Source organism: Sciurus vulgaris, assembly GCF_902686455.1.
Source record: "Sciurus vulgaris genome assembly, chromosome: 1".
In the NCBI taxonomy this organism is placed as follows: Eukaryota; Metazoa; Chordata; class Mammalia; order Rodentia; family Sciuridae; genus Sciurus; species Sciurus vulgaris.
Window position 1 is genome coordinate 146,735,698 of NC_136461.1, and position 26,234 is coordinate 146,761,931.

General features: G+C 40.4%; 1 protein-coding gene across 7 annotated transcripts in view; it reads left to right on the plus strand.

Moving 5' to 3' along the window:
* SULF1 (sulfatase 1) overlaps positions 1-26,234 on the plus strand; it is a 168,761-nt gene that overhangs the window by 100,213 nt on the left and 42,314 nt on the right. For 5 of the 7 annotated variants that reach the window (XM_079110983.1, XM_079110985.1, XM_079110982.1 and 2 more), the window contains 3 exons: positions 2,734-2,973; positions 14,414-14,565; positions 16,979-17,148. In XM_079110983.1, coding sequence (XP_078967109.1) covers positions 2,734-2,973; positions 14,414-14,565; positions 16,979-17,148 — 562 coding nt within the window. Of the gene's footprint in view, positions 1-2,733; positions 2,974-14,413; positions 14,566-16,978; positions 17,149-26,234 lie in introns of those variants that run through there. The other 2 variants (XM_079110987.1, XM_079110988.1) reach the window with 2 other exon arrangements.

Genomic DNA, 26,234 nt, shown 5'->3' on the forward strand with positions numbered 1-26,234 from the left:
CCTGTATATACTTTTCAGGTGAATTTGAAGGTTGGGCAAGTGTTAACTCAGCATCTTCTCTTTACTGAGAAACTAAGCTAGATGCCAACTTCCAAGAACCTCAGTGACAGAGCTGTACTGTGAACAGTGCCTATGGGGATCAAATGTCTTCATCGTTCCCTTTGACAGGGGAACGGGTAAGAAGCAGGGCATTTGGTGGAGGAAGTGTTTAGGTCCTCTACACAATCAGCTTAGTTAATTAAGGAAAAGGTGATACTGAGATTAAGAGGAGAGTCAGATTTCCACCACCATATTGTATTTGTAGTCCAAACGAGTCTGAACTAGAGCTTTGTGATTCAGGACCTTGGAATATGGCCTCCAGTTGCATTTTTTTTTTTTTTTTTTTAATTTCATTAAGACTCGTAAAGGAAACTCTGAGAGCTCATTTTTTGAAAGAGACTATCGAGCAATGAAAATCCATCAATAATGCTTGCTGTTTTCTCAAAATTCAAGACACTACAGTGAGAAGGCCTGCAGATATGAGAAGAGGGGAGAGAAGGAGGTGAATGGACATCTTTGGTAGCATTTAGGACTCTTCCTCTTGCACATCTCTATTCATCGATTTGTCTCCAGGGTGTTTCTCCATATGATCAACCGACACAAATATAAAATACACCACTTCTATGGGGCATATTCCTTTCTAGTTACTTCTTCACCACCAATGAAACAATTACTTTTCCAGCTTTCTTCCTATGCTGAAAACTTGGAGGTGTTAGTCAACTCACAGCCTCTGATGCATTACGACATCGCTTGGATCTGCTTCTTAGAGTCTCTATGTCAGACGGGCACAGTCTGGTCCAAGTTCTCTCCCCAGGGTTGGATGACTTCAGCAAGCTCTTGGCTGTACCCTTGGTGGAGCCTCCTGGTCCCACATGCCATTGCTGCCACAGCAACACCTCTCAAAGACTTTTGGATCATGTTCATGGCTTTAGCAAAGAACCCACTCTGCCTTCACTTTGTCTCTCTGTCAAATCCGAATGTCTCTGCCCAGCATCCAAGCTGTTTGCTAACTCCACCTCCCACATTTCATCAAGAGAATTCTCCATATTCCTCTCTATGCTTGGAGTCAGTGTGCTGTTCACATGGCTACCCTTTCTTCCCACTTCTGGAGCATCACCTGTGCCTTCATCTCCTAGGTCCCTAACAATGCACTTCACACATGCAACATTGTCTTCCTCCTTCCCGTCCAGGTGTCCTTATTTCTCCTTTCAGAACTCTTATTAGGCATTCATTCAAGACCCTCTAACCTGGATGGACTGTCATTGCTATCTCCACATTCTTCCACGTATGTTACTTGCAAACATCCACCGGCAATTTCTGTATGTAGCTTCTCATCTGGAGAGTTTACTACTGAAGTCTAGAGGCAGAGAATTTTCCATTTCTTTGGGTAATGCGATACTTGCAGGGGGCGATGGAGGGTGGACAGCCCAGAGTACTAAGGTGGAGAGTCCAGAATGAAGTGGGGGGCTCACTACATGTTCTTGACTGACTTAACAGAAGGCTGCTTGATTCCCCAAAGAAAACCAGAAGAAAAAGGGCAGTTTGGAGTCCCCCTTGCTGAAGCATATTCAGGGAGTTCTAATGAGACCAAATAGAAATCGTCCTCCTAGTCTCATGTGCATCGTGTGAACAGAAAAAGTTACTACATGAAGAAATCAGGCTAACTGTAGCCTTTTGGACCACTTCATGCTTCTCTTCTGCTGAGTGCTTGCCTGGTTTGCATTATGATTTCCTTCCTTGCTGGAAAACATAGACTTTCTCCCTTTCTTTGGAAGGAGTGGGACCTGTTGGGAATCTGCGGCTCCAGGATTCAAATGCAATGGGCTTGGCTGGAGCACTCTGCAGTGCATTTCTTGACAAGGCCTGAAAAGCCTATTGAATTCTGGCCAGTGCTTTTCTGCAGTTTTTGGATGTGTTTCAGCTGCAGTGTTTGACTGGGTAATCGAAATAGATTTTTTTTTTCTTCCTTAGCAATCTTATGTTACCATTCCACCCTTACAGTTAAAATGAAATAATCAAGCAAGTACATTTGAGTGTAATAGAATCCTACTTCTTTCACAAGCAAAAGACCTATCTTTTCAAATTACATGTAAATTGGTCAAAAAATGGATTGGTGGTCCTGTCCTAATAGAAACATTGGCATACAGTTCATCAGCTTGCTAGAGGATAGCAAGTTACATTGAAGTTTTTTGGGTTTTTTTGGCTTGTTTGTTTTTGTAATTAGACAACGGCATTTTGGGGGACCCTTTCTAATAGGGATTTTTATCCCTCTTCATATGGTGGAGGTGCTGTGTATGTAATCTCTGCAGTGTTGCTAGCATTGTTACATGTGACAGGCAGGAGGTTTTGATCTATGTGTAACAGGTTATTTGTTCACCTTAATCTTCAAAGGACTGCTGACCTTTGAATGTGCTCCATATCTAAAATTCTAGCTTTAATTATCAGATTAACCTACATTGTTTTCCCTTTGTGATTAAAGAGGAGTAAAGCTGAAATGTGTTTATTATCCCACAATATACTTGAGATGGTAGGATCCCAAATATTTCATTTGTTTTGGAAACGGGAGTTGATCAAATTATAGACTCCTTCAAGTCAGGGAAGGAAATTGATAAATCAGGGGAACAGGGACATTGAGTGGCAGGAGGTACTGAGGTGATGCACTTTGCTGAACAACACTGGAATTGTGCCTTTCAGGGTCCCTGCAAGTTATGAATAAAACAAGGAAGATTATGGAACATGGGGGGGCCACCTTCACCAATGCCTTTGTGACCACACCCATGTGCTGCCCGTCTCGGTCATCCATGCTCACCGGGAAGTATGTGCACAACCACAATGTCTACACCAACAACGAGAACTGCTCTTCACCCTCATGGCAGGCCATGCACGAACCTCGGACCTTCGCTGTGTATCTTAACAACACTGGCTACAGAACAGGTAAAGGATGACATTTCCAGCCCATGAGCCTCTGGTACTATGTCTTAGACACAGGAAAATGCATTGTGTAGTGTAATATATTGAAGTTCCAATAAGCCCCTAAACTAGACTAGCTTCTCTCTTCTCTGTCAGCATCTGCCCCATCCCTTACTGTCTTCGTCCATATTCTGTTGCTATAACCAAATACCTGAAACAGGGTCTAATAACTGAAAAAAAAATTATCCATCTTATGGTTCTGGAAACTGGGAGGTCCAAGAGCATGGGTGCAGGTTTGGCAAGGCCTTTTGTACCCTGTCATAACATGGCAAAAAATTGTAAGAGCAAGTGAGCACATGGAGAAGGGACAAAACACGAAGGGCAGCCTCACGTTATATAGTGAGGTATAGTGAGGTTCTCCAGGTAACTAATCCACTCCCAGGATCACCTCTTAAAGACCTCACTTCCCAATACCACCGCAATGACAATCAAATGTTAACATGAGTTTCAGAGGGGATAACCCATATTCAAATTGTAGGCACTCATTTTTACTCTGAAGAATGTACCAGAAAGATCCCTTGGAGAAAAATCAGAAGGGTGCTCAGTGGACACAATATGAAACTGTTATATCCTCCTGGGCATCCAGTGGTTAAAATTTCCTAGAATAACGTGCAACAAAGAGTGTGTGTCCCATTTACTTCCTCACCCCAACTTCCCGATCTTAAGGGACCATGGTACAACTTGTGGCTTTTCTTAGATATTAACAAGTTCCAACTTTTTATTTCAGGGAGAAATTAGCAAGTGTCTTTGAGCTGCTTAGCACCCACCTAAGGGTTTGAGACATAGCAAATGATCAAAATAACTTACTGAATGAATAAATAACTGAATGAATAAGCCAGTGATGTGAACCAAATTTATTTATTCACACACAGTTAATAGGACTCAGTTGCTTTAATTTAAGTTGTGGCTCTTTTTATATCTCAAGTGTTCACCTCCATCTTTCAGGAAAGAAAGGTGTCCCCTTGCTATGCCTACTAGCTTGTTTAACATGTACAGGTCAAGAGGAAGTTTTGGGTTAGTTGGTGTTTTGAAAACTGAGAAACTCTTTCAAGAGGGATTATAAGTATCATGGAAATCTTAATGAGAAAGAAACAAGGCTCCCTCTGGGGCTGTTACCCTCAAAGTTCTTATTCCCCCAGCACTGGACACTGACCTTAGCTTTTCAGAGTATTTCATCGCGGAACATAATGAGGACATAGGTGGGTGGAGGGGCTGCCATACAGAAATAGGGATCAGGTGGGTTTTTTTGTTTTTCCTCCAGAACCATCTAGATTTATTCATAAGAATTAAAATGTTACCTTGAAAGTTGGAAATGATTCTCAGAGCTACAGATTTTCTATGTTGAAGGTTTAAAAATAAAGGATTTCAGATAAATATTCTCTTAAATCTCCTTTAAAAATGAAATTAATCTTTCCCACTGGACTCAGGAAATATGTGGCCATTTGCTTTTTTGCAGAGCACCCTGTGGGCACTTACTACTTGTTATTTATGGATGAAAATATTGATTGTGCATATGATAGTGTCGTCATGCAGAGGCTGCTTAAGATCTCTCCTCGCAGAAGCAGCTTCTTCTGTGCTCTCAAGGGTGTTTGCTTCTGCTTCAGAGAGAAACTAGGTTACAGGGAGGTTGTAGAGAGTGCCTTATCCAAGTGTGTTTTCTCACATTAGTGATTTAAATTTATAGCACCTTTCATCTGAGGACTCTAAAGCAATTTGCAAATCCATCAAACATCCCTGTAGGTTTCCCAGACGGCAAATGTACTTGGCTATGTTTTATAACAGAGGTGGGGGTTTCACATGTTGTGTAACTAGCTCAGAAGCAGAAGCAGAAATGGTCCCCCAATGCCTGGTTCCTGATTTTAACCACAAAATTGTGCTTTGCTCCTGGGAAGTATTGTGTGAAATCAGTGCCTTTCAACTCCCAGGCTCCCTATAATTTAACCCTTAGCAGCTGACATGCAACTGGGAGGGCTGGGGCGCTCACCCTATCCGGAGCATGTGGACAATGATTGCCATGAGAAATAGAGATGTAGGGTGAATCAGAGGCCAAGCAGGACCTTCAACAGTCAAAAAGGTGTGCTAATTTGTCTCAGGGAAGCCAAGAAAGAAAGGAATTAGTTTTTGTTGCGTACCTACTCTGTGCCAGGCACTGTAGCTGAGTTATTTCACCTAGTTCTTGTAGCAATCTTGGAAAGGAAGAATTCATGCATGTTACCAATGGGTTGCAGGCCTGCCTGTGGTGGAAGGAACTCAGCACATCTGAATCCAAACTCCTTTCTCTTTTCATGATCTTATTTCTTTACATATCGCTCATCCTGCCTTCTTCCAAAATGCCTCACAGAGACACATAAAGCACAATAGGACACAGAACAAGAAGAACTTGGCAAACAGCGAGGCATGGTGGCCTGTTCCTGTAATCCCAGCAGCTCGGGAAGCTAAGGCAGGAGGGTGGTGAGTTCAAAGTCAGCCTCAGCAACTAAGGGAGGCCCTAAACAACTCAGTGAGACCCTCTCTCTAAAAAATATAAAAAAGGGCTGGGGATGTGTCTCAGTGGTTAAGCACCCCTGGGTTCAATCCCCCGTATCAAAAAAGAAAAAAAAAAAAGAACTTGGAAAATAGAAAAAAAAGGGTAAAATTAGTTAAAGTCAAGGCAAAGGTTGGTGCACAAACTACATAGAATAGTAAGGAAAGACTGCATATTTAAAAATAAGCTTCCAGATGGCAAAATCAAAAATGGAAACACTATCCATTGCAAAATTCACTGGGTCACCAGGATAAAAGCAAATCATTTGCTTCTAAGAAGCGTAGTGTATTCTGGAATTTGTCTGAATTATACTAGGCTATGTTCACCCTGTGATGGATTTAAAGGGCTTGACTAAAACTCAGAGATTATTTAGTTTAATCCCGTTATTTTCAGAGAAACAAATTTAGATCCAAAGATTAAAGTGACTTGCTGAAGCTACATTGATGTTATAATGGGAAAAGCAGGCACCAGGACCTGTGTTCAGGGTTCTCTCCAGTGCACTACCCTGATCTGAAGGGTTAGGTCTATGATGCTACCATGGGTGCACCCTGAGGCTTTCCCTCTGCTGCCCAGCAAGCTCACTCCAGTCCAAGGCTTTGTCCAGGGAGGGCAAATTTGCCCCTGGAAACTAAGTCTGATTCTAAAGTCACCCTTCTTCCCAAGGGTTGAGATTCTTGGGTAATGAGGGAATTTATAGTGTGCACTTCTAGAAAATAAAATGAATTCTTTAAGGGGAACAAGGTCTTTTCTAAATACTTAGGAGTAGGAACATGATTCTATGCACTTAGGAAAATAGATTTTGATTTATCTATTAGTAAATCAGAGAGATTAAAAATTGAAAGATGCAAACGACAGTGATAAAGATCTATATAATTTAAATTTATCTCTGAGAAAATATTGAAGTGTCTCAGACTATTAGGAAGCAAAGATGTCCCTGTGACAATAATTATTGATCCAGCCATGGATAGTGACCCATTTGAAATTACATAAATAAGCACATAAGAATGACACACGTTAGGGGATCATGAATATTGGTGAGTAGATATTAAACTGACATAATTATTTATGAGACACTAAAACTAGAGGGGAAAATAACTGATGTATAAAGGTTTCATTGCCTCCCTGATAATGAATTTATTGTTTGGAATATTTAGCTGCAAACCAAGAAAAATAATAAAGGAAACTGAAATATATATTATACATAAATATTCATCTAGAGAAAACACAAAGCAGTCATAAATTTTATGAAGAACAAACAGCTCCGAGAAGAAAAATTACTAAGAGGTTTGTTTTGGGAGGCATCCAGAATACATGGATTTAAATGAATTGAATTGATCCAATATTATATTTACCATGATATGACTTGATTTTTCTTTTTCAGAACTTAGGCATATTTTTGGACCAGTTGTAGCCTAAATTTTTCTAACTTTACTCATGGAAAATATGAATCTTTAAGAGCTTAAATGTTCAAGGAGGGAAAAATTCAGTAACGTGTCTTTTGTATTTTGCTCTAAAAAGTGAAGTAGGAAAGATAGTGGATTATCTATCGTAAAAATGAATATGCTCCCTGAAATCTGCTTTAATAAAAAAAAAAAAAAAGGTTAAATTTCTTAGGAGGGCACAGACGTTAATATAAAACTTGGCATACAGTTTGAAGGTAAAAATTAGCAGCCACAGTGGAGAGGTACTATCTCATACAAGAGGAAAGTCCTAAAGGAAGGTGGAAGGAGCTGGAGTCACATCCTTCACCATCCTTCATTTGTTTTGAGGTCTTAGGCCAGTTTTCCAACCAATATAATGCAGAAATTACTAAATTTCTTTCCTGTGCAAAGTTATATTGTAAGTTTATCGTATCCACTCTATTATATTGACTCTTTTAAAATATACAGTATTCCAATGACAAATATAATACAAAGTACATAAAATCACATAAGAATGAAATTTTACTTACGCTAATTCTACTAATTCTACTTCATATCACAAGTGGAAGGGGGAATATTGAATGAAGATCCACAATGTATGTTTTGTAACATAAGGTCTTACTATGTTGACCACACTTATCTCCTGGACTCAAGGGATCCTCCTGCCTCAGTCTCCTGAATAGCTGGGACTACATGCTCATACTGTCTAGGCTGACTTTACGATAAAACTTTTTTTAAAGAATTCTTTTGTAAGATATCAGTTTAGATAAATTAATCTATTTTCTATGTCACATCTTTTTACACTGTAAAATTTATTTATATTACTTATAACAAGTATCTTTATTCTGTAGTATGAGATTTATTTAAATGCAGACTTCACTTAAAGAAAGGCCTAATGTTCTTATTTTCATAGATTATGGTAATACGAATTTTTGATAGGTACAGGAACATGAAAGGTAGCATACATTTATTAAACACTGTATATTTGAAATACTTTAGACACTGGGCTATGAAGAGACAAATTGTAAGTTTTCTGTGCTCACCAGACTTAAAACCTAGTTTCAGAAACCAGACTCATGTATACCAAGTGACATATATCAAAATTTCAACTTGGTTCAAAATTATGTATATTTATCATCAAATTCTGGCACCCCTTATCTATCAACTATGTAGAGTAAAACTACAATTAATCTGTCACTTGATATAGTAAAAATATTTGACTTCTGCAGCATCAGATACTTGCTCACCTAAAAATAGATGCTTTTGCTTCAAATAGATCAAGGAAACTTTTCTAAGGATTATGTAACAGATAGATTTAGACAGAAGTAGCACAGGCCACAGCCAAGAAGAATTATAATCAGGTCTTCTTTCTTACCTTTCTACCTGTTGCCCCATCTCCCACCACTTTCTGAAACAGCTGTGAAGGGAAGTGTTTAATGTTGTTGGAAAGAAAAGAATGATCTAGAAGGTCCAGGACATGTCACGTATGCATAGCAGTTGAGTTGCATTGCTGATGCCAAAGGATAGAAAGACTTTGGACTATCCATAACCTCTATATAGGCATAAAGGCAAGAAAATGGGCAAGGAAATAAAATTCACCTTGGGGAGAAAGGAAGAGATTCAATACATCTGGAGAAAAATAATTAGAAGCCCAGATAATCAATGGTGGTGTGCTGCCAGGAAATGTAATGTCCAAAGAGGCCAGGGGTGATTACAAACGAGTCTCAATGTCATGACCAACAAAAAAAAAAAAAGCCGGAGCGACTTGAAGCGGACCGCACAGGGTCCCACTGACGGCACAGGGTACTGCGGCCTGACAGGGTAGGGCCTGGTCTTGCTTGGAACAAGTGCAGTCAGTGAGGGCACATCTGGAATCCTGAGTACATTTTTCACACTCCATTAACACAGAGACACCAAAAACCTGGAGGGAGTTCTGAAGCCAATAACAAGAACTATTAAGAGACTTAAAGGAGTAATTTATAAGGGAAGGATTAAGGCAAAGGGTAATAGCCATGGCAATGGGTAGAAAACACTACAAAATAATCTAAAAGTTCAACAATGAGGGAGGGTAGGACCGACTTGGCATGACTGCATTGGGAAGGAGGAAAAAAAGAAGAAAAGAAAAAAGAAAACACTCAAAGAAGCAGGAAAAATTTAAGAACTAATTAAGCAGAAAAGTGTAAGCCAAATCGGGGGGAATTTATTTCCAAAAAATAAGTCATATCAGGTGGTCAAAAAAAAAAAAAGTATGTAATCTCTCAGGAGATGCTTTTAAAGGCGCAATGCAGAACACTAGATAGAAAAAGATTTCCTTGCAGAGTGGTAAAGTATTTAAAATCGGAAGACAGGGGTGGAGCACAGATCATGATAATGGCGATGTTCATAATAACACTCAGAATCGCAGCACTGAATGAGCCCTGGTTTGTGCCAGACACATTACATGTGGATTAACTCATTTAGTCCTCGCAACGATCCTGCCATAATTATTACTCTCATTATCGTTCATCTTTACAAAGGGGATTGGAGTGGGGAGAGGTGACGGATCTTGCCTGTGGCCAGGGGCAGAGCTAAGATTTCAACCCAGGCAGGCTGGCTCTAGGGCTTATATTTCTAAACCATTGTGCCTTTTCCTCTTTGGAAACAAAAGGAGAGAAAAGTGGAGAGAAACCCCGAGGAGGAGGAGGAGGAGGAGGGGGAGGAGGAGGAGGAGGAAGAGTAAGAAGGGGAGGAGGAGGAGGAGGAGGAAGAGGAGGAGGAGGAGGAGAAGGAGGAGGAAATCAAAGAAGAGAGCCAGGCCTGAAGTTCTTAAACACCAGACTCTTGGAAACAGTCCCCTGCTGAACTAACTATTGCTGGGGTGTGGCCCTAGTCTGCTGCCTGTGACTCTAAGTCATGATGCATTTGGTGGGAAAAGGAAAATCATTCTGTGGTTCTATGTGAAAAGGTCGAGTAGTCTCAAAAGACAAGAGGAATTCCTCCTGCACACAGTCAGCTCAGAGGGAAATAAATCCTGAGCCATCTGACTCCAGCGAGACCCTCTGACACTCGTCCTGCACGCAGGCAGGATTCTGGAGCGTCAGCACTCGGCTGATTTCCTGTTTGGTTCTCTCATTCACAGATTCAACAAATAAATGAACATAGCCATGTTTCTCAGATTTTCTTTTTCATAGAAAATTTAGGAGAAATGTCAACTTCAGAAATTCTGAAGTTCAATTGTAGGAAAATATTTCAGTTAGTTTTAAAAACTTGTCATTCAAGTGAAAACACAAAAAAGGTCTACCATTTGCAGACTCCCCAGAACCTCACACTGTGCCCATGAAGCTCGGTTGAAGGAACAAAAAGATGGACCCCGTGCTGTGCACAGGGATGGAGGGCCAGTTTACAGAGATGAGGCAAAGTCAGCATCACCTCTCAAAAAGCCTCTGCCAAAGAGGGATTCCATAGATAGACCACACCACAGCGGAGAAAGGGAAGATGATGATAGGGACACAAGGACACCATGCTGTGGGATCCAGACAAGAGTGTGAATGAGATGGCGGATCCATCAAGAGGAACATGGAGACAACTGCACAAGCAGAAGTAAAGGGGTTGCCTTCTCCCCACGTCCTCACCAACATTTATTAATTCTTGTATTCCTTTTTTAAAATTTGTTCTGATTAGTTTTACATGACAACAGAATGCATTTTGACATATTGTATACAACAGAGCACAACTTCTCATTCCTCTGGCTTTACACGATCCAGAATCACACCGGTCGTGCAATCATACATGTGTACAGGGTAATAATGTTCAACTCATTCCACCATCCTACCCACCCCAAACCCCTCCTCTCCCCTTACTCCCTTCTGCCCAATCCAAAATTCCTCCATTCTTCCCTGGCATGCCCCTCCCCCATTATGGATCAGCATCCACACATCAGAGAAACATTCGACCTTTAGTTTTTTGAGATTGGCTTTTTTCACTTAGCATGATATTCTCTAGCTCCACCCATTTACCTGCAAATGCCATAATTTTGTTCTTCTTTAAGGCTGAGTAATATTCCATTGTGTATATGTACCACATTTTCTTTATCCATTCATCTGTTGAAGAGCACCTAGGTTCATTTCATGATTTAGCTATTGTGAATTCAGCTACTATAAACATTGATGTGGCTGCGTCACTGTAGTACACTGATTTTAAGTCCTTTGGGTATTCTTGATAATTGCCTTTCTGACTGGAGTGAGATGGAATCTCAGTGTAGTTTTAATTTGCATTTCCCTATCTCCAGTGATGTTTAACACTTTTCCATATTTTGGTTCATCATTCATATTTTTTCTTTTGAGAAGAGCCTATTCAGTTCCTTCATCCTTTTATTGATTGGGTTATTTGTTTTTTTTTGTGTTAAGCTTTTTGAGTTCTTTGTATATTTTGGAAATTCATGTACAGGTGGCAAAGATTTTCTTCCATTCTGTAGGCTCTCTCTTCATGCTCTTGATGGTTTCTCTTACTGTGAAAAAGCTTTTTAGTTTGAGGCCATCCCATTTGTTGATCTTTTATTTTATTTCTGTGCCTTAGGAGTCTTGTTCAGGAAGTCAGTTCCTGTGTCAGTGTGTTGAAGTGTTGGACAATTTTTTTCTTCTAGTAGGTGCGGGGTTTCTGCTCTAATTCCTAGGTCTTTGATCCACTTAGAGTTGAGTTTTGTGCAGGGTGAAAGATAGGGATTAAATCCATGTTACTCATGATTTTCCAGTTTTCCAGAGGGGTTGCACCAGCAAATTGGCACAATGCCTCTGGAAACCAGTATGGAGATTCCTCAAAAAACTAGGAATGGAACCACCATTTGACCCAGTTATCCCACTCCTTGGCCTATATCCAAAGGATTTAAAATCAGCATACTACAGTGACACATCCGCATCAATGTTTATAGCAGCACAATTCACAATAGCTAAGCTGGAGAACCAAACTAGAGGCCCATGAACAGATGAATGGATAAAGAAATTGTGGTATATAAACACAGTGAAATATTACCCAGCCATAAAGAAGAATGACTTCATGACATTTGCCATTAAATGGATGGATCTGAAGAATATCATGGTAACTGAAATAAGCCAAACTCAAAGAACCAAAGGTCGAAAGTTTTTGCTGATGGAAGCTAAACCACAATAAAGGAGCAGGGGGAAGAAAAGAAGTTCAGTAGTATAGACGAAGGGGAACAAAAGGAAGGGAGGAAGTGTAGGAATAGGAAAGGCAGTAGAATAAAATGTAATATAATTTTCCTGTGAATACATAAAAAAATACCTAAGTGAATCCCACCATCATGCCCACCCACAAGAATGGGGTCCCAATTAGAATAAAATATATCCAATGCTTGTATAATTGCATCAAAATGGATTCTACTGCCATGTATAAGTAGGAAGAACCAATAAAATAAAATTAAAAAAAAAAAAAAAAAAAAAAAAACCAGAAGGGCGGAAACCAGAGCTCAAACCAAGAGAGCCCCTTAGCTGGAGGGAGGGTCACCTAGTAGAGACATGGGACCTGAGCTGGAAAGAGTGTGTGATTTTGTCTAAAACCAAGATAGGCAAGGTAGAGGATTTATCCTGACTCTGCAGACAATGACAGTCATCCAAGATTATGACGAGGGGGTGATGTGACCACAACTGGACCCTGCAGTCTGGCTGGGAGAGCTGGCTATGACACTGTGAGTATCCATGGGGGTGTCAAGCTACCAGGGAAGAAGGGACAGATTTGAGTCCTGTTGCCCAGGTGGAACCTGCAGGAGGGGCCACTGCTCAGCAAGGGGAGGATGGGGCAGGTGGAATCAGAGGAGGCCTTGGATGGCAAAATCCAAAAGGAAGGTGATTATGTCACTTGGAGGATGAAAGGATATCTGAGGAGTGAAGTGGATTTGAAAGGGTAAACGGTGACTTCCATGTTGGATGAGTGAGTAGATCACTCAGGTAGAGATGTTCTACAGGTAGTTAGTTGTACATCAAAGATGAAAGCAAGCTAAGTGGCTGTCCCACAGAGACCCAGACATGAAATTCATGGGAGAAGTTTAAGATTCAGAAATGTGTACTTTCAGACCCATGTTTTAAGGTACCTTGATTCTAGGATTCCCACACATACCTTTTTTTTTTTTTTTTTTTCAATCATCCCAAGCCAGTCTCCTGAAACCATAACCTTTTTCCATGTGTATAAATGAGGGGACTTCAAAAACATGCTCAGTGAAGCCAGGAAGTGACTTCGAAGTGGAAGGTATCTAGTTGGCCACAGAACATAGTCTCTCCCAAAACAAAATATTGTAGACTTAAAAGAATCCGAAAAGCAAGACTTGCATAAGTGTGGGTGTGTATGTATATTATGTCTATACACACCCATGTAGCTACATACATGCATACATACATAAATAAAAATTTTCTCCAGTCCTTCATACTTAAGGTGAAGGCTATGTCGATGGCTAAATAAAGTGACTAACCATTAGTTTTATCCAGAAGAGTGTTTGTTTGTAACAGTTTTCCTAGTGTAATCAGAAGAATTGCAAATAGCACCTCTTTCTCAGTCAAGTGTCCTGAGAATACATTAATTGCCACTCTTCTGATAGTTACAAGGTATTTGACTTTAACACATAACCATTTTGTTCCTTTGATTTTCCAACCCTCCTCCCACACACTCTTTGCCCCTTTAATATTATCATGCTTAGCAGAAGACCAAATCTGCAATCTTCCTCTTGGAAAAGATCAATCCGTCCTTCTGCCTAGTGACTTAGATGTGAAATGCCAAAGTTACAGATGCCAAGTCTTCCCAGGGGCCTTTTTAACTGTGGCACATGTACTTCTACTTCACTATCATCCTATAAACCCTAGTGATCTGTGTAGAAGTTTTGTGTTCCCAGAATATTTTGTCATCAGCAAAGGACGCCCATGTCCATAAAGTACAGGTGACAAACACCCATGACGTGAAATGCGTGTGCCGTGAAAACCCTGATGGAGTTGACCACAGTTCCCTGGCTTGGGAAATTTGTACTCTCTAGATATGTGAAAAACATGATGAGCCTTTCAGCATTGTCTTTATAATTCACAACTCTCGAACAGTGAGTTAGAAAACTTGTCACAAAGACCAAACTCTCCAATACTTGCAATGGTAAGCAGCCCAATCTCACACTGGCTACTTCTCTGTTACATCAACTTAACAAATGAATATATTCTGGTTCTATTCCAGAAGAACCATAAGAAATAGATTCAGAGTGCTGTCATTATGGTGATTTTATTAAACGGTAAACCATGTACCTTGGTGCTACTTACATTTGTTCAACGTGTTACGCTGGCACTAGATTACACTAATATTATTTTGGCATTACTGTTACATAAATTAACTTTCATTTACCATCTCTTTTTCAAGTCTTAATTTCATACTTATGCATTTTCTTATGATTAATCATTTTACACGAGAAAATAACCCTTTTTTTCCTCCACTGCAGCCTTTTTTGGAAAATACCTCAATGAATATAATGGCAGCTACATCCCTCCTGGGTGGCGAGAATGGCTTGGATTAATCAAGAATTCTCGTTTCTATAATTACACTGTTTGTCGAAATGGCATCAAAGAAAAGCATGGATTTGATTATGCAAAGGTAATTTTCAGACACTTTTACACTGCATCAATTTACTTTGTGCATAATGGGGGAAAGCCATTTTCAGTGAGTTAAACTATCCACGAGATTGGCTTTCTATATTCTTACAATGTTTGAATGAGAAATTTCAAGGTAATTTTCAACTCCAGGCAAGAAAAAGACTCACAAGGAGCACTGCCTTTGTGTAGTGGTTTTTTTTTCCCCTTATTAGGATGGAGGTAATCAGTCCTTGATGAAAGTATCATCAAGAAAATCATAATCCTCTGCCCTGTCTGGTGTTAATTTTTGTTTCTCCCTCTCTCTGGAGGACTTGTCCACATAACCAAATGTTCGTCTTGTGCTGTTTTGCTTTTCAATGGGGTGAAAGTATATTTTGTGTGTGGCTTCAGACATAGATGTAAAAATAAGAGCAGACAAGTGTAATAATTAAAGGTTGGGAAACCACATTCCTTGTTTTCACTCCTGTCTGACCAAGCTTAGTATATGTGACAAGGACACCTGCCCCATGGCAGTGAGAGTCCACACAAGTCTCAAGGGCTATCAATCAGGATTTTCAAATCCGTTTTGGAAACCAAAAGGTAGCTAATGTGTTCCAGGGTTCTCTAACAAGCGGAGACTGGATTTGACTTAGAAATTCACAGAGGTGTTGTGATTGCTTACTTAAATTTTTTTTTTAGATCGTAAGAGTAAAAGGGACGATATCTTTGAATTTAGTCTGAAAGACCCCCTTCCCTTCTAGCCGTATCCATGGCATCCTCATTTACCTAAAAGAAGCTGAGAATCAACTCTCATCTAGCAACCCTCCCAGCAGGCACTTGGTAGAAATAGAGAGGGAACTTGACTTAATGTGGTTGGCACATGGCTGTCTTTGTGTTTGGCCTGATTTGAGCGCAGGGGACTTGGAAGGAGATAAGGTATAAGTCCTGATCTTTCATACCCTTCGGAACACAATGAATGCAAATGAATTCACAAACATTGCTAATAGACTTCTAGACTCATCAAAGTTGAGAGCTGGCAGGGACCTTGGAGGCAAATGTGAGCGATGTCCTCATTTTACAAGATGAAGAAAAAGCAGCCCAGAGTGGTTCCACCACTCACACACCCCAGGTCACTTCCCGGGTTGTGGCTACAATCATTGCATGCAAAGGATGCGTGCCACGTGCACTAATTGTCCCTGCTATCGCTTTCTATCTGTGGGGATGCTTTTCATGCTCCTTGTTCAAGCTATTAACCTTTCATTCCCTGTTGTCCTAAGGAGAGCAAAGTAATCAAGATTCTTTCCAAATACTAAATCAGCCTAACTTGCTCATTATCACAGCAGATTAAGTGTCAAAGACAACTGTGTCCAGAAAAAAAAAAGAAAGAAAAGAAATAAAAACAGACACCCCCATGAAGGAAGAGGACAGCCTGTGGACTTGTCCTAACAATGACATGTGACACAGATTTCATCCCCTGAGCACTGCTTTTGCAGCTGTGCTGGTCCTTAAATCCACAACATGTGACTAGCCATGCCTGGAAGTCTTTGACATTGTGAAGGTTGCCTCGGACTTTCTGAATAAAGTTTATACTGAAGCTCCAGGCCAGTGATACATACTTAGAGGAAGCAGGTGGTTTGATTTAAGTTTTCATCTTTTCTTTCTCCACCCCCCACCCGCCCCCACAGACTTGCATCAGTCCCCCGACAGTGGGTTAAGTCATTTTATTAGCAAGTCAGGCTCTAATCCCAGCAGCTGTATTACTTTAGTTGTGCAATTAACACAGTATAATCTGCAGAAAATCAACTGCTCCCCATATTTAAGTGTTTCAAATAAATTAATTGACCAGATTTTGGTCATGGCTTCGATTAGCGATCATTGTGTATTCCCACAGGTGAATATTTAATTTGAAGAAAATATCCTTTCTTGTGTTTGTGCCCTTGTGTGTGCATGAGCGCGCGCATGCGTGTGTGTGTGTATGTGTCTGTGTGTTCTGCAACTGTGAATTTGAAGTGGGTGTGGGTGTTTCCTGCCCTTGAAGTAATTAAAATTTTTGCCAACGAATTACATCAACAAAACCTGAGAATGAAATATATATCCGGTGCTTCGTGTTTGCTAGCGCTTGTATTGCCAGGTCTGATCATTATCTTGGGCAAACACAACTTGCCTTTTTTCTTCCCTAATTGCTAAATTGTGCATTACTTAAAATACATTTTTGTTTTGCATGTCACTAAGCCAGCAACCCTCAAAATTAACTAGCAACTGATTTTTGTCTTTTCTTGAAGATGTTTTGCTGCCTCTGAAGGTACCTTCTTCTTTCCTGCTGTCAACCTTACCTCTTCGTTCAGTGAGCCGCTTCTGAGGAAAGCAGTATTCAAATGTGATCTGATGAATGTCACCTTTTGTAATTTTTGTTTTGTGTCAAATGTATGTTTCAGGACTACTTCACAGACTTAATCACTAACGAGAGCATTAATTACTTCAAAATGTCTAAGAGAATGTATCCCCATAGGCCCATTATGATGGTGATCAGCCACGCTGCGCCCCACGGCCCCGAGGACTCGGCCCCACAGTTTTCACAACTGTACCCCAATGCCTCCCAACACATGTGAGTAAAACATCAAAGCTGGGCCTGACAAATATGGCCTTTCCTTTGCTCCACACTTGATCCTCACCTTTACCCCCTTTCCTTCCACACTGTGTGTCCCCAAGGCAGAAATGCCAGGGTCCATTGTGAGAGACTGATAAGTGCAGATCACTGAACAGACAGAGCCACCAGGCCTGACCATCAGCCTTATCTAGATGGTTTGGGAATCACGTTTACCAGCAGCTCAAGAAGAGGCTCATCAGGTGAATGGGGGCAATTTTTACCTAGAGTTCCTGTTCATTGTCGTAAGGAATATCCATGCATATAATCTAATAATATTAATAATAATAATAATCAAACCATCTGCTTTTCCTAGCAGCAGAAGGGCCACGCAGGTCTGGCTAAGGAAATGCGGGTTTATTTTCTGGGCGAATACTGTAGCAGCTTTGCTGCAGATGTGCAATTAGGATCTGCAGAGGCAGCTGGAGAGGCTCACCCAGGAGGCCTTCTCAGGTCAAGGTTTTAAAATAACCTGCTGTTTCTTTTTGAGAGGCAGGCGTCTCCTCTGAGAAGAGGGGGTAAGGATCGCAGGGGGGAGGCGGGAGAGAGGGAGCGGAGAGCTGTAGCATGCCAGGGATGGAGAAGCCTGGGTGCTTTGGCAGCAAAGAACATGATTTTGTTGACTCTGTCAACACAGTTTCTTCCCAATCATTGAAATCAATATGCAGTCTTCCACACAGAGCAACTGGCGCTGGGTCTGCTGAAAACTTGCCCATTAGAAAGGCAGGGAGCAGGAAATTGATATCTATTTCCTTTATCACCCAACCTCCAAAATTGGTTTTTAATCTATTTGTGCTTAAATACCATTCATTTCCATCCATGCTGACTTTATAGACAAGTTCCCAGACAGAAAAAAAAACTCTTAAAATAGATAACTTCTGAAGGTATAGTTGCTGGCCATTATGGTATATAATGGAGAATTTTTCTTCTTTTTTTAATCTCATTATAACTAATTGACTAATGATTCCTAATCAGGGAAATATAGATTATCTTTATCTTATCATATCAAGTGATTGAGATTAGAAAGAAGGAGTCCAGAGCTGAGTTGACTTAGGAATTAACAGTAAATATATGAAGCCCGAGGTGGGAGACCTACTGAGCATGACGGGGAAGTTAGAGGCTAGAAATGTTTTATTACAAAAAAAATATGAACCAATATAAAAAAGGCTGCCCCAGCAATTGGGGACTCTCATCTGGATGAGTCATTGTATTGGGGAATCAACCCCACGGGCAAATACACAAGTGTCTGAAGACCTTACCCACATACAACTCTGCAACTCAATTCTTGAATGAAGCCACTTAGAGGTTCTCTATTACAATTCACATACAAATTTACTAACCAGCTCAGTCAGTGAAGGGAAAAGGTCTTTTAGGTTTCTTCTCTACCCTGAAACCCACATTTTCCCTTTTCTTTTGAATCAGAAAATACTTTGTATAGTTTCCTTTGTTGCATTAGCAGAATCCCAGCCTAAGGTTACTTTCTTCAACCATAAACCTTACAGGTGTTTCCCTGAATTTGAAGAGAGGGGGTTGATAAAGTATGGTGTTTTTATGGTTCCTTAGAAGTCAGCCTGCCTTTGAAGCTTCAAGGCAAGGTCCTAAGCCTACGGGAAAATCAGCCCCAGGTCAAAAGGTTCTGACAATTCAGTTGCATGTCCAGACAGTAATTGCAAGAGGAGAGGACTCTGTAGAGTTCTCAAGGCCTCAACAATAACTTTGAAGGAAAAAACAAGCATAGAAAAAATTCTATTTAGCTCCACAAATGTTTGAGTGATGACCATTTTACCATACAGCATGATGCAAAGATAGGCATGAGGAAGACACTATGACTGACACTGAGAAATCTGTAAACTAGGGCGGGTGTGGTGCACAGAGACCTGCAGTCCAAATCCAGCTTGCCACCAGCTTTGTTAATAAAGTTTTATTGAAACACAAACATGAGTTCATTTACATGTCATCTACGGCTACTTTTGAGATACAACAACCAAGGACTTAGAGCAGACTAAGAACTTAGACCTGCAAAGCACAAAATATTTGCCATTTGCTCCTTTTCAGAATAAGTTTGCCCTGACCCCTGCTTTAGAGAGAAGATAAGCAAGTGTCCAAACAGTCACATCACTAGTAGTACTCCAAGTGGCAAGTACAGAGCAGGCATTCCTGGGTCTGGGGAAGTTTGGAGCAAAAGCATTTACATTGGGGTTGTGGGACAGGCAGGAAAATTTCATGGACCAAGAGGCATTCAAATTGGGCTTCAAAGGATGGAGAAAATTTCTTGCAAATGAGCCTACTGACATTCAGTAGATGATTTCAGGAAGAGAATAAGGCACAGACAAGTTTCACCATGTTAGTGGGGCAATCTAAGATGTGAGCTAGGAATCAGAGAACAGGGTACAAATAAAATAGTACAGGATAAAGCTCAAAAGAAAACAGTTGCAAAATATTGGGAACTTCAGTGAATTTGTCTATAACTATAGCACTAACAAAATAAAAGTTGAATTGAATGTTTTCTCAAGTCATTTCACGTGAATAGCTTCAATTATTCCTTTTTAGTTCAAACGAACCAACTATGTCCTTACCATTGATTCTATTAAGTAAAATATACACAAGTGAAAAAAATTCAGGCCTTAGAAGTAAGCAAGCCTGGTGTCCTATCTTACCTGCCTTCACTAATCCTATGAGCAGCTTCTTTAGCCTTTCAGATCCTCCGCAGTGTCATCTGTGAAATGGAGATAATATCAGCACCTTGATATGATATCATAAACAAAAAGTTAGAGGGATAACATAAGTAAAATCCCTATCTAGGGCCTGGGACATAGAAGCCACTCCAAAACTGTTAATTCACCTTGATCCTTGCTATTAAGATGAATTGTATGCAACTGGGCAATATATGACCTATGCAGTTTCCATGATGGTACACGCCTGTAATCCCAGCTACCTCAGGAGGCTGAGGCAGGAGAATCACAAGTTCCACACCAGCCTTAATAACTTAGCAAGACCCTGTCTCAAAATAAAAAATAAAATAAAAAAGGGCTGGAAATGGGACTCAGTAGTAGAGCATCATGTGTTCAATCTTCAAACCCCCCAACCCCCCAAAAAAGTACAATTTCATACTGTTCAACTTATGGTTTAGGAGGAAGCAGCTAAAGAAATGACAAGCCAACATTTGTCCATGATGACCTGGCAAATCTCTTGACAAGCTAAGACTACATTGTGATCAGTCTCTCACATCTGGCCATTCTAAAAACTCAGACAGCATAAGCACCAATATGGGCCATATTATCTTCTCCAGGTGCACTGTGGGCGATCACCCTTAGCCACAGAAAATGAAAATTCATGTGGTTGACTGAGTCTCAACTTCTCTTTGCCACCAAAGCCCAGAGATTTGTGCACCTAGAATGTGGAGATCTGCTGTGTCTCCAACAGCCTCAGGAGCTTGAATTCCTAGCATCTTTGTTGTAAAGGTCCCTCCAGCAGCTGCTGGAGCAAGGGGCTGGGAGTGAGTGTACATCCCACATCATAGGGAGTGCAGTGCACAGGTTCAGAGTTCAGTCCTCAGACAAAAGAAGTGAGACAAATTGAAGACAAGCTGCCGATTGTGGTGCATAGAGCTACTGAATGGCCAGCTTCCTCAGCAAAAACATTAGCAACACGTGCAAGCAATGGGATGCAAGAAGTTAAGTACTTTGCAGAAATATTTGGCAGGCGCTGCACAAACAGCAAGGAGCTATAGACTCTCCCCCGTTGTGGGGCAGCTAGCAATGTGAACATTTTGCTTAGGTCTTCTTCCTAGGTGGTCAAGCATCGTCCAGATCCCTTTTATCCAGTCTTGGGTTATAGCTCTCTGACCTTCTCAGACTGGAGCGAATGGATCATGTTTCCACGGTGTTTGCAAAGAGAGAAAGCTGGTTCAAGATTGGCATGTTGGCTTTACAAACTGAAAGGAGAGGTTATGCCTACCAACTAAGAATGAGAATGAGTTATCGCCCACTTGTTGCATGGGGAACTGTTAATCAGACAGTAGCTCAGGCAATCATGGCCTCCCAGGAATCTGAGGAAGCCTCTATCATAAAAATTGTCACCAGGGGCAGGGGATGCAGCTCAGTGGTAGAGAACTTGCCTAGCAGGCTTGAGACCCTAAGTTCAATCCCCAACTCAGCAAAAAGAAAGGAAAAAAATACACATAATAATCTTTACCATAAAGTCCTTCCCAATGTTTAAGACTGTCATACTTCTCAGTGAGTTTTCTCCTCAGTTGTGACAATAGGCACTGAATCTCTGGGAACCCAGGATCCCTTACCACCTGCTAGTAAGTTATGCCCCTAGCAACCTTGAAAAAATGTTGTCTTTATTCCAGTTCAAAAGTTGTTTCTTCCCATACTTGGAAAACACACACACACACACACACACACACACACACACAGAAAGGTTTAAGTGAACTTATAATCTTGGAAGAATGTCCACTAATTGGCAAGAACTTCTGTAAAAATAGAGCTTTTGTTAAACAAAGTATGTCAGAGAAAAACACCTCTCTGTAAGCTATAGATCAACATTTTTCAAACACCTTTGTTATCTAAAGCTGCAAAATATGTTGCCTTGCCTTAAAAAGAATTTGCACATTCTGGGTTGGGGATATAGCTCAGTTGGTAGAGTGCTTGCTTTGCAAGCCCAAAACTCTGGGTTCAATCTCCAGCATTGGAAAAAAAAAAAAAAAGAATTTGCACATTCTTAACTTGTTTCTTCCATAAATACATAAAAGGAGGTGCTTTTAAGATTAGAAAATTTAAAGTTCTCCATACAAATTTCTCGTTTGAAGAGAACAATTGCTCCCTTTCTATATCCCTACCCTGCTTTTCTGTTATACTTGACTACATATCCGTGTTTACCCAGATCCCCAAGATTGGACTGTAGAACTCCAGGGGGCAGCATTCAAATAAAATGTCAAGAATAGAACCCTGAACTTACAAGGTCCCCAGGGCAGGGACCTAAGCCTTTTATCTCTTTACCTCCCAGGTCCTGGCAGGCATGGCTCCTGACATACTTAGTAGTTGCAAAAGTTAATATCGTTTATCAGTTGAATAATGTTAACCTCATCAGCTGACATTAAAAGATTTTAAGACAATGTTGAACCATTTAAATAGTGGGTTTTATGAATTACAAAGATCCTAGAGATAATTCCAATTTCTAACTTTTTAAGTGAAAGCCCAATGACTTTTCCCATGTCACATGAGTAGTTCAAGACAAAGCTGGACCCAGTTATCTTCCTACTATACAGGTTTGCTCAGTTCACAGTACAGACACAATTAATATTCTAATTTGCAGCGTCATTAAAAGACTTTCAAAATTATTTTATTACTATAATTGAGATATTTGGTATTATGCTGCATGTTTTCAGATGTTACCTATCTAAAGATATTTGCAGTCAGGTGAGGGATATCTCCATAAAACCAATTAAGTGAAAACCAAGATGGTGTGGCTTTGGGAGATTCAGTATAGAATTTCCAATTTAATGCTGTGCATGTGTGTGTGTTTTAAATCTGTATAACTGGCTTATTCTGGGAATTGAGACCTATTTCATTTTTCTGTGAATGATGTTCCTGCTACCAGTGTTCTTTAAAAGTTCCATTATTAGGATTTTTGTTGTTGTTTGAGACTAACTAACAAATGAAGACAACACATGTTCAATTGCAAGACTTGAGAAGTACATCTATTTTCGCTGGAATGACAGCAAAGGCCATCGGCAGTAAAAATGAATTGCTAAGTTCTTTGCAATTCCCCAAATATGGGTTTAATATACAACATGTGCATTTCTTGAAACTATTAGTTTTCAGTAAGTTTGCCATTATTCTCCTAAAATATCCACCATCAAAAAGAAAGGTGAAAAAAAAAAGGGTGACATTATTGATTTTCAGGATTCTTATTCCTATTCTGTCAATAAGAAATGCTGGAAAGAAAAGCAAACCCCAAAGAGAATTGGCACAATGGTGAAGGTCAAATTTACAAGTGCAGGGGTTCAGGAGTCTGTGACCGGGTGTGCTGAGCAATACATCCCAACAAGCAATGACAAGTGAGAAGCAATATGCAAGGAAGCCTCTGGGGAAAGATTAAACTTTTAAATTCAGCAGTAGTCTATGGAGGATTACAGGTATGTGAGTTTAAGGGCTAGAGTGCACAGGTCTGGGTATAAACCTAATCTAGCAAAGTCTTACCAGGCTGGGCATGGGAGACTGAACTTCTAAATAGATGTTTTTTTTAAAGAAAGCAACAGAAACTCAAAAAGGACTCTCTGGTCCTTTGTCCTCTTAATTTTAAAGCAGCAGCCAGTGTTATCTCCCTTTCTGCAGATGCATCCAATGTGCCCAGGAGGGTCAGACTTCATTCTGTATTTGCAACAAAAGACAGCATTAAGCAACTGGTGGGAGGCACCTCAGTGAGAAGCAGAAGCTGCTAGTATTTTAAATTGGGATGAAGGCTCAATTTTAAACTTAAGTTTTTTTTTTTTTTTTTTTTTTTTTTGGTGCTGGGGATTTGAACCCAGGGCCTTGGGCTTGGGAGGCAAGCACTCTACCGACTGAGCTATCTCCCCAGCCCTAAACTTAAGTTTTGATAGGAAAAAATATGCATATCAATCTTCCTTTTAATGACTGGGTTTTTTTTTTGTTGTTGTTGTTGTTTTTTAATAATACTGGGGTTTGAATCCATGGGCACTTAACCACTGAGCTACATCACCAGTTCCTTTTTATATTTTAGAGACAGGCTCTCACTAAATTGCTTAGGATCTCCCTAATTTGCTGAGGTTGGTTTTGAACTTGAGATCCTTTTGCCTCAGCCTCCTTGGGCAGCTGGGATTACAGGCATGCCCTACCACACCTGGCTTAATGGTTGGGATTTTGAGAGGCTTTGTGATGCTATGATTCAGGATGGGGGATCCATATGACATTATAGAAGCACTGGCCAAGAGCTGCCACATCTGGGTACTTTCTCATTTGTAAAATGGATCAAGATGCCCTAATGGGTGATTGGTAAGCCACTTCCCAATTACCTGGAAGTAGGAGTACAATGTGGTCCCAGAATTTACTCTATCTTTTAACCCTCATAAGAACTCTTCAGAGTTGTTATTCCCATTATATAGAGGAGAAAACAGAGCCTTGGACCAAGTGGGAAAAAAAAAAAATTGTCCAGAATCACATTCCAGTAAGTAACAGAATTGGGAGGAAAATTTGGATCTGAGCCCAAAACATTCTGGAAGGGCCAAATGTGCAGTTTTTCCACTTTAACCTAAAACAGTTCCCCACTTCTTCCAGTGGCTTGTGTTCCAGCTGACAGCTCCAGGCCCTGTTTGAATAATTTTAAGTCAATCCTTAGTTAGGGAAGCAAGACTTAATTATCACTGGGGGACAGAAGGCTGCATCTTCAAGGAATTTGGCAGATCTCAGCAGGAGGCAACCACAGGTCTTTGGCAAAAGATCACTTTTCAACAACATTGTCAATTCCAGCAACCCTCGACCTTCCACCTGCAGGCCCCTGAACAGCTGCTGTTCTGGGGGAAAGCAGTGACAGTCTGTTTTCCTTTAAAAGGCAAAGGCAACCCACCCCCACTGCCACTGCACTGCCCCAGAGGGATCCCTGCCTCATAGCATCCCCAGAACCTGAGGTCATCTCCCGTATCTAGAAATTAAGAAAAATAAAGAAGTAGGGGACGCCTTTGACAACAGACCCTGAACTCTCCCTTTTAATATAAGCCAGATTGAACATATGTCATTCTGTAAATCCGGGAGTCCAATTTGAGGCTTGTAATTTGCTGCAACCGTCCCTCTTCCTCGAAGGGAGATGGGACTAGGCCAAGCACATCAAGGTAACTGGTGCAAGATATAATTTGCCCACAGTGAGCCTGTGTGTCAGTTCCCTATTGTAATTTCTATTTGCATTGAGGTTTTGTGGTTTTAAAAAAGTCAACTAGATTTATTTTTAAATTAAGCTAACCCAACATCAAAGGAAATAAGAGAGGGATGTTTATTATAAAGAAACCCTGGCTAATCTTTTATAGCTGTGTTCTTTTTCAGGGCACGTATCAGCAAATAGTTAGGGGACCTTTCACGACCAACTTGCTGTATTTTCATAACCTCAAACTACCCCCATGGGTGGAAAACCCTTTTTGAAGGGATTTGGAAGGCCCTCTCTGCTGCTTCTTAACCTCTTGATCTAATCCTGTTTGTAGCAAGACATGCTGCATCTAGGATAAAGAACACAGCGTCAGTCCCTACCTTCTTCCCTGCCTGCTTGGTTCACTTCTGGATACGAGGAACCTTTGCAGGGCCAAAAAATAGGACCATATGGTAGGCAGAAGAGTTTCTATTAAAAGCTTCTCTTTGAAAGAATGACAGATGATACCTGAAGATTTTCATTTATTTATTTATTTATTTTTATTTTATTTTATTTTACTGTGGACCAGAAGAGTTTTAATACTATAGGATTTTTTTTTCATCCCAAATACTTATATGAAATGTATTTGTTTATTGGTTCTTGAAGAAAACTCATGGACCTCAATCTTGGCCTGTTTAATTAATTATATGTGTAGTTGTTTCAGCAGATTTTTTTGTTTTGTTTTGCTTTGGTGGTATTAGGGGTTGAACCCAGGCATGTTCTACTGCTGAGCTCCACCCCCAGCCCTTTGTTGTTACTATTATTATTATTATTGTTACTATCATCATCATTTTGAATTTTTGAGACAGTCTTGCTAAGTTGTTCAGACTAGCCTTGAATTTGAGATCAAAACAGCTTTTTAAGAGAGGGCTGTGAAACCCAATTATAGATGAGCACATGGAGTCATACCCTCTTACCCACTCTAAAACTGTCCCCTTCGACGGAAGTTGGCTTACACTTCTAAGGCATATTTTATATACTTTAAGAGACGGTGTCTCTGGGGTTGACTGGTACTTATGCTATTGCCCTTCTGCCCAGGTAACCAGTGTTCGTACTGATCATAACTGTGTAACAGGAAGGCTAATGGTGCCATACAAGCATTTTCTACTATATAAAGGGAGGTTCTG